This window comes from Leptodactylus fuscus, chromosome 7 (assembly GCF_031893055.1).
Source record: "Leptodactylus fuscus isolate aLepFus1 chromosome 7, aLepFus1.hap2, whole genome shotgun sequence".
NCBI classification, from domain to species: domain Eukaryota; kingdom Metazoa; phylum Chordata; class Amphibia; order Anura; family Leptodactylidae; genus Leptodactylus; species Leptodactylus fuscus.
This window is the reverse complement of record NC_134271.1, coordinates 1,147,986-1,161,271: the sequence shown is the minus strand read 5'-3', so window position 1 is coordinate 1,161,271 and position 13,286 is coordinate 1,147,986. Positions and strand designations below refer to the sequence as shown.

Sequence of the window (13,286 nt, the reverse complement as noted above, 5' to 3'; positions counted from 1 at the left end):
CCGAGGACATTGGAGGATGAAGATGACGGCGCACCCTGAATGCTCCGCCCCCCGTGTACGTTCGGTAAGTTGATCACATTCTTTTTTAGGGTTTTATTTTATAAATGGGGGGGGGGGGGTGTAATATAAGTATAGTGTAGTATAAGTGTAGTATAAGTGTAGGGCTAGTGTAATATAAGACTAGCGGGGCCTAAATAGACTTTATAGAGACTTCACACGTATGTGGGCTCATCTGCAGGATTTTGCTGATACTGCCCCTTTAAATCTCGTTGGATCGGTCCGGGACATGTTCTCCGATATCGCACAGACAGGGATCAGGCGAGGTTATAAGATGTGACTAGTTCCCTCCCGTCTGCTCATACGGCCATACCTGATCAAGGCATCGGCTGACATCATCCAGGCTATTAATATGTGATCGGCCGATGTGATTGCAGCCGCTCTCGCCATCCCCCCTCAGTCTCTATGGGCCGGCGGCAGCCAATGACAGAGCGCTATGCAAATAGTGGGGCGGAGCGCGACGACTAATGGTTTACGAGAGGCGTGCGCATGCGCAGAGTCCGAGCGACATCTTACTTCCTCCGCAGCGTCGGGGCCGGAGATTAGAGCGCGAGACACCGGGAGAGACAGGTAATGGAGGCGGCGGGGGCGGGGCGGGGCGAGGACGTGCCGGTGACCGGAAACCGGGCCTGACTGCTCCGCTGCCGCCGCCGTGCTGCCCATTGTGGGCCGTATTATGTGACCTGGATGCCGGGCCGATATCTGCCCTTATGATCGGTCACTATTCACATGTGTGCTGATCTCCGGTTATAACAATCATTGGCCATTCAAGTCTTTGGTTCAACCCAAAATGCTGCAGGTGGGGGGTCCGCGCCCGATCTGGGGTCACCGGCCCTTAAGGAGGGGTCTGGTCTGGTCGCAACGGATGACGATAACCAAGCGCCAAATAGAGGGCAGTGAGCGTGTGCGGACACCGACCCCTACACATGTGATTGGTACACCCCAGCGACCACCGGACACCGACCCCTACACATGTGACTGGTACACCCCAGCGACCACCGGACACCGACCCCTACACATGTGATTGGTACACCCCAGCGACCACCGGACACCGACCCCTACACATGTGATTGGTACACCCCAGCGACCACCGGACACCGACCCCTACACATGTGACTGGTACACCCCAGCGACCACCGGACACCGACCCCTACACATGTGATTGGTACACCCCACCGGACACCGACCCCTACACATGTGACTGGTACACCCCAGTGACTACCGGACACCGACCCCTACACATGTGATTGGTACACCCCAGTGACTACCGGACACCGACCCCTACACATGTGATTGGTACACCCCAGCGACCACCGGACACCGACCCCTACACAAGTGACTGGTACACCCCACCGGACACCGACCCCTACACATGTGATTGGTACACCCCAGTGACTACCGGACACCGACCCCTACACATGTGACTGGTACACCCCAGCGACCACCGGACACCGACCCCTACACATGTGATTGGTACACCCCAGTGACTACCGGACACCGACCCCTACACATGTGACTGGTACACCCCAGCGACCACCGGACACCGACCCCTACACATGTGACTGGTACACCCCAGTGACTACCGGACACCGACCCCTACATATGTGATTGGTACACCCCAGCGACCACCGGACACCGACCCCTACACATGTGACTGGTACACCCCAGCGACCACCGGACACCGACCCCTACACATGTGAATGGTACACCCCAGCGACCACCGGACACCGACCCCTACACATGTGACTGGTACACCCCAGCGACCACCGGACACCGACCCCTACACATGTGACTGGTACACCCCAGCGACCACCGGACACCGACCCCTACACATGTGACTGGTACACCCCAGTGACTACCGGACACCGACCCCTACACATGTGATTGGTACACCCCAGTGACTACCGGACACTGACCCCTACACATGTGATTGGTACACCCCAGCGACCACCGGACACCGACCCCTACACATGTGATTGGTACACCCCAGCGACCACCGGACACCGACCCCTACACATGTGATTGGTACACCCCAGTGACTACCGGACACCGACCCCTACACATGTGACTGGTACACCCCAGCGACCACCGGACACCGACCCCTACACATGTGATTGGTACACCCCAGCGACCACCGGACACCGACCCCTACACATGTGATTGGTACACCCCAGTGACTACCGGACACCGACCCCTACACATGTGATTGGTACACCCCAGCGACCACCGGACACCGACCCCTACACATGTGACTGGTACACCCCAGTGACTACCGGACACCGACCCCTACACATGTGATTGGTACACCCCAGTGACTACCGGACACCGACCCCTACACATGTGATTGGTACACCCCAGCGACCACCGGACACCGACCCCTACACAAGTGACTGGTACACCCCACCGGACACCGACCCCTACACATGTGATTGGTACACCCCAGTGACTACCGGACACCGACCCCTACACATGTGACTGGTACACCCCACCGGACACCGACCCCTACACATGTGACTGGTACACCCCAGCGACCACCGGACACCGACCCCTACACATGTGACTGGTACACCCCAGTGACTACCGGACACCGACCCCTACATATGTGATTGGTACACCCCAGTGACTACCGGACACCGACCCCTACACATGTGACTGGTACACCCCAGCGACCACCGGACACCGACCCCTACACATGTGACTGGTACACCCCACCGGACACCGACCCCTACACATGTGATTGGTACACCCCACCGGACACTGACCCCTACACATGTGATTGGTACACCCCACCGAACACTGACCCCTACACATGTGACTGGTACACCCCAGTGACCACCGGACACCGACCCCTACACATGTGATTGGTACACCCCAGCGACCACCGGACACCGACCCCTACACATGTGACTGGTACACCCCAGCGACCACCGGACACCGACCCCTACACATGTGATTGGTACACCCCAGCGACCACCGGACACCGACCCCTACACATGTGACTGGTACACCCCAGCGACCACCGGACACCGACCCCTACACATGTGACTGGTACACCCCAGTGACTACCGGACACCGACCCCTACATATGTGATTGGTACACCCCAGCGACCACCGGACACCGACCCCTACACATGTGATTGGTACACCCCAGCGACCACCGGACACCGACCCCTACACATGTGACTGGTACACCCCAGCGACCACCGGACACCGACCCCTACACATGTGACTGGTACACCCCAGCGACCACCGGACACCGACCTCTACACATGTGATTGGTACACCCCAGCGACCACCGGACACCGACCCCTACACATGTGACTGGTACACCCCAGTGACTACCGGACACCGACCCCTACATATGTGATTGGTACACCCCAGCGACCACCGGACACCGACCCCTACACATGTGACTGGTACACCCCACCGGACACTGACCCCTACACATGTGATTGGTACACCCCACCGGACACTGACCCCTACACATGTGACTGGTACACCCCAGCGACCACCGGACACCGACCCCTACACATGTGATTGGTACACCCCAGCGACCACCGGACACTGACCCCTACACATGTGATTGGTACACCCCACCGGACACTGACCCCTACACATGTGACTGGTACACCCCAGCGACCACCGGACACCGACCCCTACACATGTGACTGGTACACCCCAGCGACCACCGGACACCGACCCCTACACATGTGATTGGTACACCCCAGCGACCACCGGACACCGACCCCTACACATGTGACTGGTACACCCCAGCGACCACCGGACACCGACCCCTACACATGTGATTGGTACACCCCAGCGACCACCGGACACCGACCCCTACACATGTGACTGGTACACCCCAGCGACCACCGGACACCGACCCCTACACATGTGACTGGTACACCCCAGCGACCACCGGACACCGACCCCCTACACATGTGACTGGTACACCCCAGCGACCACCGGACACCGACCCCCTACACATGTGACTGGTACACCCCAGTGACTACCGGACACCGACCCCTACACATGTGACTGGTACACCCCAGCGACCACCGGACACCGACCCCCTACACATGTGACTGGTACACCCCACCGGACACTGACCCCTACACATGTGATTGGTACACCCCAGCGACCACCGGACACCGACCCCTACACATGTGATTGGTACACCCCAGTGACTACCGGACACCGACCCCTACACATGTGATTGGTACACCCCAGCGACCACCGGACACCGACCCCTACACATGTGACTGGTACACCCCAGTGACTACCGGACACCGACCCCTACACATGTGATTGGTACACCCCAGTGACTACCGGACACCGACCCCTACACATGTGATTGGTACACCCCAGCGACCACCGGACACCGACCCCTACACAAGTGACTGGTACACCCCACCGGACACCGACCCCTACACATGTGATTGGTACACCCCAGTGACTACTGGACACCGACCCCTACACATGTGACTGGTACACCCCAGCGACCACCGGACACCGACCCCTACACATGTGACTGGTACACCCCAGCGACCACCGGACACCGACCCCTACACATGTGACTGGTACACCCCAGTGACTACCGGACACCGACCCCTACATATGTGATTGGTACACCCCAGCGACCACCGGACACCGACCCCTACACATGTGACTGGTACACCCCACCGGACACCGACCCCTACACATGTGATTGGTACACCCCACCGGACACTGACCCCTACACATGTGATTGGTACACCCCACCGAACACTGACCCCTACACATGTGACTGGTACACCCCAGTGACCACCGGACACCGACCCCTACACATGTGATTGGTACACCCCAGCGACCACCGGACACCGACCCCTACACATGTGACTGGTACACCCCAGCGACCACCGGACACCGACCCCTACACATGTGATTGGTACACCCCAGCGACCACCGGACACCGACCCCTACACATGTGACTGGTACACCCCAGCGACCACCGGACACCGACCCCTACACATGTGACTGGTACACCCCAGTGACTACCGGACACCGACCCCTACATATGTGATTGGTACACCCCAGCGACCACCGGACACCGACCCCTACACATGTGATTGGTACACCCCAGCGACCACCGGACACCGACCCCTACACATGTGACTGGTACACCCCAGCGACCACCGGACACCGACCCCTACACATGTGACTGGTACACCCCAGCGACCACCGGACACCGACCCCTACACATGTGATTGGTACACCCCAGCGACCACCGGACACCGACCCCTACACATGTGACTGGTACACCCCAGTGACTACCGGACACCGACCCCTACATATGTGATTGGTACACCCCAGCGACCACCGGACACCGACCCCTACACATGTGACTGGTACACCCCACCGGACACTGACCCCTACACATGTGATTGGTACACCCCACCGGACACTGACCCCTACACATGTGACTGGTACACCCCAGCGACCACCGGACACCGACCCCTACACATGTGATTGGTACACCCCAGCGACCACCGGACACTGACCCCTACACATGTGATTGGTACACCCCACCGGACACTGACCCCTACACATGTGACTGGTACACCCCAGCGACCACCGGACACCGACCCCTACACAAGTGACTGGTACACCCCAGCGACCACCGGACACCGACCCCTACACATGTGATTGGTACACCCCAGCGACCACCGGACACCGACCCCTACACATGTGACTGGTACACCCCAGCGACCACCGGACACCGACCCCTACACATGTGATTGGTACACCCCAGCGACCACCGGACACCGACCCCTACACATGTGACTGGTACACCCCAGCGACCACCGGACACCGACCCCTACACATGTGACTGGTACACCCCAGCGACCACCGGACACCGACCCCCTACACATGTGACTGGTACACCCCAGCGACCACCGGACACCGACCCCTACACATGTGACTGGTACACCCCAGTGACTACCGGACACCGACCCCTACACATGTGACTGGTACACCCCAGCGACCACCGGACACCGACCCCCTACACATGTGACTGGTACACCCCACCGGACACTGACCCCTACACATGTGATTGGTACACCCCACCGGACACTGACCCCTACACATGTGACTGGTACACCCCAGCGACCACCGGACACCGACCCCTACACATGTGACTGGTACACCCCAGCGACCACCGGACACCGACCCCTACACATGTGACTGGTACACCCCAGTGACTACCGGACACCGACCCCTACACATGTGATTGGTACACCCCAGCGACCACCGGACACCGACCCCTACACATGTGACTGGTACACCCCAGCGACCACCGGACACCGACCCCTACACATGTGACTGGTACACCCCAGCGACCACCGGACACCGACCCCTACACATGTGATTGGTACACCCCACCGGACACCGACCCCTACACATGTGACTGGTACACCCCAGCGACCACCGGACACCGACCCCTACACATGTGACTGGTACACCCCAGCGACCACCGGACACCGACCCCTACACATGTGACTGGTACACCCCAGCGACCACCGGACACCGACCCCTACACATGTGATTGGTACACCCCAGTGACTACCGGACACCGACCCCTACACATGTGACTGGTACACCCCAGTGACCACCGGACACCGACCCCTACACATGTGACTGGTACACCCCAGCGACCACCGGACACCGACCCCTACACATGTGACTGGTACACCCCACCGGACACTGACCCCTACACATGTGATTGGTATACCCCACCGGACACTGACCCCTACACATGTGACTGGTACACCCCACCGGACACTGACCCCTACACATGTGACTGGTACACCCCACCGGACACCGACCCCTACACATGTGACTGGTACACCCCACCGGACACTGACCCCTACACATGTGATTGGTACACCCCACCGGACACTGACCCCTACACATGTGACTGGTACACCCCAGCGACCACCGGACACCGACCCCTACACATGTGACTGGTACACCCCAGTGACTACCGGACACCGACCCCTACACATGTGATTGGTACACCCCAGCGACCACCGGACACCGACCCCTACACATGTGACTGGTACACCCCACCGGACACTGACCCCTACACATGTGATTGGTACACCCCACCGGACACTGACCCCTACACATGTGACTGGTACACCCCAGCGACCACCGGACACCGACCCCTACACATGTGACTGGTACACCCCAGTGACTACCGGACACCGACCCCTACACATGTGACTGGTACACCCCAGCGACCACCGGACACCGACCCCTACACATGTGATTGGTACACCCCAGCGACCACCGGACACCGACCCCTACACATGTGACTGGTACACCCCAGCGACCACCGGACACCGACCCCTACACATGTGACTGGTACACCCCAGCGACCACCGGACACCGACCCCTACACATGTGACTGGTACACCCCAGTGACTACCGGACACCGACCCCTACACATGTGATTGGTACACCCCAGCGACCACCGGACACCGACCCCTACACATGTGACTGGTACACCCCACCGGACACCGACCCCTACACATGTGATTGGTACACCCCAGTGACTACCGGACACCGACCCCTACACATGTGATTGGTACACCCCAGTGACTACCGGACACCGACCCCTACACATGTGATTGGTACACCCCAGTGACTACCGGACACCGACCCCTACACATGTGATTGGTACACCCCAGCGACCACCGGACACCGACCCCTACACATGTGACTGGTACACCCCAGCGACCACCGGACACCGACCCCCTACACATGTGACTGGTACACCCCAGCGACCACCGGACACCGACCCCTACACATGTGACTGGTAGACCCCAGCGACCACCGGACACCGACCCCTACACATGTGACTGGTACACCCCAGCGGCCACTGACCCCTACCCTCCTGACTGGTACACCCCAGCGGCCACTGACCCCTACCCTCCTGACTGGTAGACCCCAGCGACCACTGACCCCTACCCTCCTGACTGGTACACCCCAGCGGCCACTGACCCCTACCCTCCTGACTGGTAGACCCCAGCGACCACTGACCCCTACCCTCCTGACTGGTAGACCCCAGCGGTGGGACACTGCCCACCTATCCTTTGTGTTAGGGGTCATTAGAGAGAAGATGGCGGTCCGCAGGCAGCGCAGTACACGCCTCTAGAGTAAGTGCGAGCCAGAGGAGCAGGGCAACGGGCCGAAGGCCAGAGAGAATGACCTGCTAGTAGCCGCGGCAACACTTCATTGTCATTGCTTCAGTATCTAAGAGGAAAGACTTTACAGACGGCTTTTATTCGTCTCCTCCGTTTCGTGTATGCAGCGCCTGTGCAGACCTGTTGTTTCCATGGTTACTGATCTAGCTAATGAGCGCGCCTGTGCGGAGTAGTCTGGTTGTGTCACATGAGCCTTCCAGCCAATCAGTGGGCACCGCCATCAGCACATGACCTCATAGTCTTGCTGGTGTCCTTGGAGGCCGCTATTTTGGGGGGGGGGGGGGGTTGTGACCATCGGCGAGTGCGCTGCGCTCTCCCGTCCCGTCCTGTCCTGCTCCTTCTTCTTTTGTAAATCCACAACCTTAATGTTTTGTGTGCCCCTCCCCCTCCCCCCCCCCCCAGATGCGTCCCAAAAGACCAGCTCAAGGAAAGAAGACATCGGAGCCGCCCTCCCAGAATAAGGAGTCCGAGGAAGAGCCGCCGGGGAAGAGGAAACGAGAGCAGGACCCCGGGGGTGAGAAGGGGCCCAAGAAATCCGGCAGAAAGAAGAATGTCGCCCAGGAGGCCCCCGAGTGCAGCAAAGGTGACAGTGCTGGGGCCGTGTATGGGGGGTGGATTTATAGGGGTACTCCAGCCCCCCTCACCTGTGTCCCCAAACATCAGGAATGTATGGGAAAAGCCCCTTGTGGTATCTCCGGCCACTCCCCAAACTATTGAGGGACTTCTCGGGGGGTCTCCGGCTGCATTCACATCATGGCTTGTAGCTGTAAGTATGAAGAGGGCGGGGCTGTGACTCCCGAGAGCGCGGGGGCGTCTTCACTAACTCATCGTAACCATGAGAGTGCCGCAACCTCTAAAAGGCAACTCCTGCTCGACTTTAAGTTTCAGCACTCTCGGGGTTACAAGGAGTCACAAGGCCACGCGGCAACTGTGGTGAGACAAAGGGGATTAGCCCTAACCTAAGACCCCATTCACATGAGCCCTCAGAGGGTCCCGCTAATTAGAGAGCAGGTGCGGTCAGAGGGGATCCCCCAAAGAGCAGACTGGAGGACGGCAGCGGAGTGTGACCCCTCGGCCCGCGCTCGCTCATGTGCACAAGGGTTTTCAGTCTGATGCGAATGGCTTTGCTTTCTTATCTGTTGTCTATGTGGACAGATGGGCCCCTCCCCCAATCTGGTTTATGGGTCTGCGATGGAGATGTCTGCGTGGTGTGAACTGCGTCTAGTTTTTACGGCCTTTCTGTAAATATTAAATCTTGACCCTGCAGATTTGCAAAATGAGAAAAAATGGCAGAAGTGGGAGGACAGACAGACGAGCATCGTGCACTACCTGTACCGGAGCACCCTGGGGGGGAACGTCAGGGCAAAGGTAAGTTTGTGGTGTGCTGTGTGTGCGGCCCCCTCGGTGTGGCCATCGCCTTACTGACGCGCTCTCTTTGCAGTACCTGCAGACGCCCTTCTTGCGCTCTTTGGCCTCCTACATTCTCTATCGCACCAATAGCCCCTTTGATAGAAGAGTCACCACTCTAGAATGGCACCCCACTCACCCCAACACCGTGGCTGTAGGGTCCAAAGGAGGGGACATCATTTTGTGGGACTACGAGGAGCTGAATTACACCATGATCCCTGGAGTGAGTATGGTGAAGAGGTTGTGCAGCAGGTCAGGCGACACACGGGGTTCTTATCTCTCCTGTCTTGTAGATCGGCGCCGGAGGTTGCATCACGGGGATGAAGTTTGACCCGTTTAATCCCAATCAGCTGTACACGTCGTCAGTGGCGGGCAGCACCATCCTGCAGGACCTCAGCGGACGCACCGTACAGATGTTCACCAACACGGAGGACTGGGCGTAAGAGCGGGGTTACTCCAAGTGTAGGGGAGCGCGGGCATCAAGAAATCCCTATAGAGCAACGGGTCACATGGTGGGATCTTCCTGCCACCACCAAACCGACCCCACTCAGTCACGTCAATGGGAGGAATCTGCCCACGGATCCCCCTGCGCTCCTGTGTCAGCTGCTTCTTGTTTTGTTTAGTGACTGCCCCCCCCCCAGTGTAATAAATGGATTGGGCCACAAATATTCTGCCCTCGAGGTTTTCGCAGCTGCTCATTTGCTGCAGTGTTTCCCGTCTCGGCCGTGCAGGTCTGATGTGACTAACTCACAGGAGATCGCACTGACTGACACGTTGCAGCAAACGCTCAGCAGTGAAGGTTGTAGAAGTTACCAGCTCCATTCACAGCAGCAAGCAGAGATCTTCTCACTAGGCCGGAGCCAGACTGACTTAGATGTCTGCGCCTCTGAAAGGGGATTGGTGCACAATATGTGACGGGTGGTGGTCTGACACCCAGCGGCTGCCTGTATGCTCGGCTGTTGTCAGGTGCTACAGATCTCCAGCGTGGCCACTGCAGCTGATCTGAGGTAGCCGACCTATCCTAGAAGGTCGTTACTGAACCCCCTCCCCCCATGTATTTGTGGGGTCCGGAGTCTGGGCCTCTCCCCTAAACTTCACCTCCTTTTCTTGCTGGTCCCTGATACAACTCTCAGCCGGCCATGTTGTTTCTTCTTCCCAGTATGTGGTACTGCAGCCTGGACGTGTCTGCCAGCCAGCAGTGTGTGGTGACCGGAGACAACGTGGGCAATGTGGTTGCTGCTGGAGACCTGCGGGAAAGAGGTGGGTGCAGATCAGCCACGACGGCGCCGCTCCTGCGCAGGATGATGGGGGTTGTGACGTTCCTTCTTTTTAAATTGAAGATCTTTAAGTTGAGGCTGCACAAGAAGAAAGTGACGCACGTGGAGTTTAACCCTCGGTGTGACTGGCTCCTGGCCACGGCCTCCGTAGATCAGACGGTGAAGTTGTGGGACTTGAGGAGCATTAAGGATAAATCCAGCTGTCTGTACAGTCTTCCGCACGCCCGCGGGGTTAATTCCGGTAACGTTGCGTCTCCTCTCCCCTTCACCTTCTTCCATCCTGACTTCCTATAATCTGGTGTTTGCTTTGCTGCAGCTTACTTCAGTCCCTGGGATGGGGCCAAGCTCCTCACCACCGACCAGCACAGTGAAATCCGGGTCTACTCTGCCTGTGATTGGTCCACGCCCCAGCGCATTATCCCACACCCGCACCGCCAGTTCCAGCACCTGACCGCCATAAAGGTTTGTTGTGGCCCTCGTTGGTCCTGCATGTCCTCCATATGGCTCCTTCCTTACTAACGTGGCCTTTTCTTTCATGTGCAGGCCACGTGGCATCCCCGCTATGACCTGATTGTTGCCGGGCGATACCCCGACCCCCAATTCCCAGGTTACACAGCCTATGAGTTACGCACAGTAGACGTGTTTGATGGACAGAGCGGAGACATAGTGTGTAAACTCTACGACCCCTATGCATCTGGGATTGTCTCGGTGAGGCCTTGTAGTTCTCGCAACCGTCTTCAGCTACAAGTGGCCTTGTAGGAGAGGCCAGAAAAGGATGAGCAGATTTACAGGACTCGTGGCCGTGGGGTCGGGATGTCCCATCGGGAGGAGGGGCCGTGGGGTCGGCGATGTCCCATCGGGAGGAGGGGCCGTGGGGTCGGCGATGTCCCATCGGGAGGAGGGGCCGTGGGGTCGGCGATGTCCCATCGGGAGGAGGGGCCGTGGGGTCGGCGATGTCCCATCGGGAGGAGGGGCCGTGGGGTCGGCGATGTCCCATCGGGAGGAGGGGCCGGCGATGTCCCATCGGGAGGAGGGGCCGGCGATGTCCCATCGGGAGGAGGGGTCGGCGATGTCCCATCGGGAGGAGGGGCCGTGGGGTCGGCGATGTCCCATCGGGAGGAGGGGGCCGGCGATGTCCCATCGGGAGGAGGGGCCGGCGATGTCCCAATCGGGAGGAGGGGCCGGCGATGTCCCATCGGGAGGAGGGGCCGGCGATGTCCCATCGGGAGGAGGGGCCGGCGATGTCCCATCGGGAGGGAGGGGGCCGGCGATGTCCCCATCGGGAGGAGGGGGCCGGCGATGTCCCATCGGGAGGAGGGGCCGGCGATGTCCCCATCGGGAGGAGGGGCCGGCGATGTCCCATCGGGAGGAGGGGCCGGCGATGTCCCATCGGGAGGAGGGGCCGGCGATGTCCCATCGGGAGGAGGGGCCGGCGATGTCCCATCGGGAGGAGGGGCCGGCGATGTCCCATCGGGAGGAGGGGCCGGCGATGTCCCATCGGGAGGTGGGGCCGGCGATGTCCCCATCGGGAGGTGGGGGCCGGCGATGTCCCATCGGGAGGAGGGGCCGGCGATGTCCCATCGGGAGGAGGGGCCGGCGATGTCCCATCGGGAGGAGGGGCCGGCGATGTCCCCATCGGGGGAGGAGGAGGGCCGGCGATGTCCCATCGGGAGGAGGGGCCGGCGATGTCCCATCGGAGGAGGGGCCGGCGATGTCCCATCGGGAGGAGGGGCCGGCGATGTCCCATCGGGAGGAGGGGGCCGGCGATGTCCCATCGGGAGGAGGGGCCGGCGATGTCCCATCGGGAGGAGGGGCCGGCGATGTCCCATCGGGAGGAGGGGCCGGCGATGTCCCATCGGGAGGAGGGGCCGGGGGCCGGCGATGTCCCATCGGGAGGAGGGGCCGGCGATGTCCCATCGGGAGGAGGGGCCGGCGATGTCCCCATCGGGGAGGAGGGGGCCGGCGAATGTCCCATCGGGAGGACGGGCCGGCGATGTCCCATCGGGAGGACGGGCCGTGGGGCCGGCGATGTCCCATCGGGAGGACGGGCCGTGGGGCCGGCGATGTCCCATCGGGAGGACGGGCCGGCGATGTCCCATCGGGAGGACGGGCCGGCGATGTCCCATCGGGAGGAGCGGGCCGGCGATGTCCCATCGGGAGGAGGGGCCGGCGATGTCCCATCGGGAGGAGGGGCCGGCGATGTCCCATCGGGAGGAGGGGCCGGCGATGTCCCATCGGGAGGACGGGCCGTGGGGCCGGCGATGTCCCATCGGGAGGAGGGGCCGTGGGGTCGGGA

The 13,286-nt window shown here is 60.3% G+C and overlaps 1 protein-coding gene across 1 annotated transcript; it reads left to right on the top strand.

The window, feature by feature from the left end:
- The first annotated feature begins 561 nt into the window (after window positions 1-561).
- Window positions 562-11,759, top strand: DDB2 (damage specific DNA binding protein 2). Its single transcript, XM_075283338.1, is given in 10 exon segments — window positions 562-627; window positions 8,709-8,889; window positions 9,574-9,674; window positions 9,748-9,936; window positions 10,007-10,152; window positions 10,873-10,948; window positions 10,950-10,973; window positions 11,054-11,231; window positions 11,307-11,452; window positions 11,534-11,759. Coding segments are annotated over 9 exon segments (1,257 nt in total). The 5' UTR covers window positions 562-627; the 3' UTR covers window positions 11,750-11,759.
- Window positions 11,760-13,286: the final 1,527 nt, after the last annotated feature.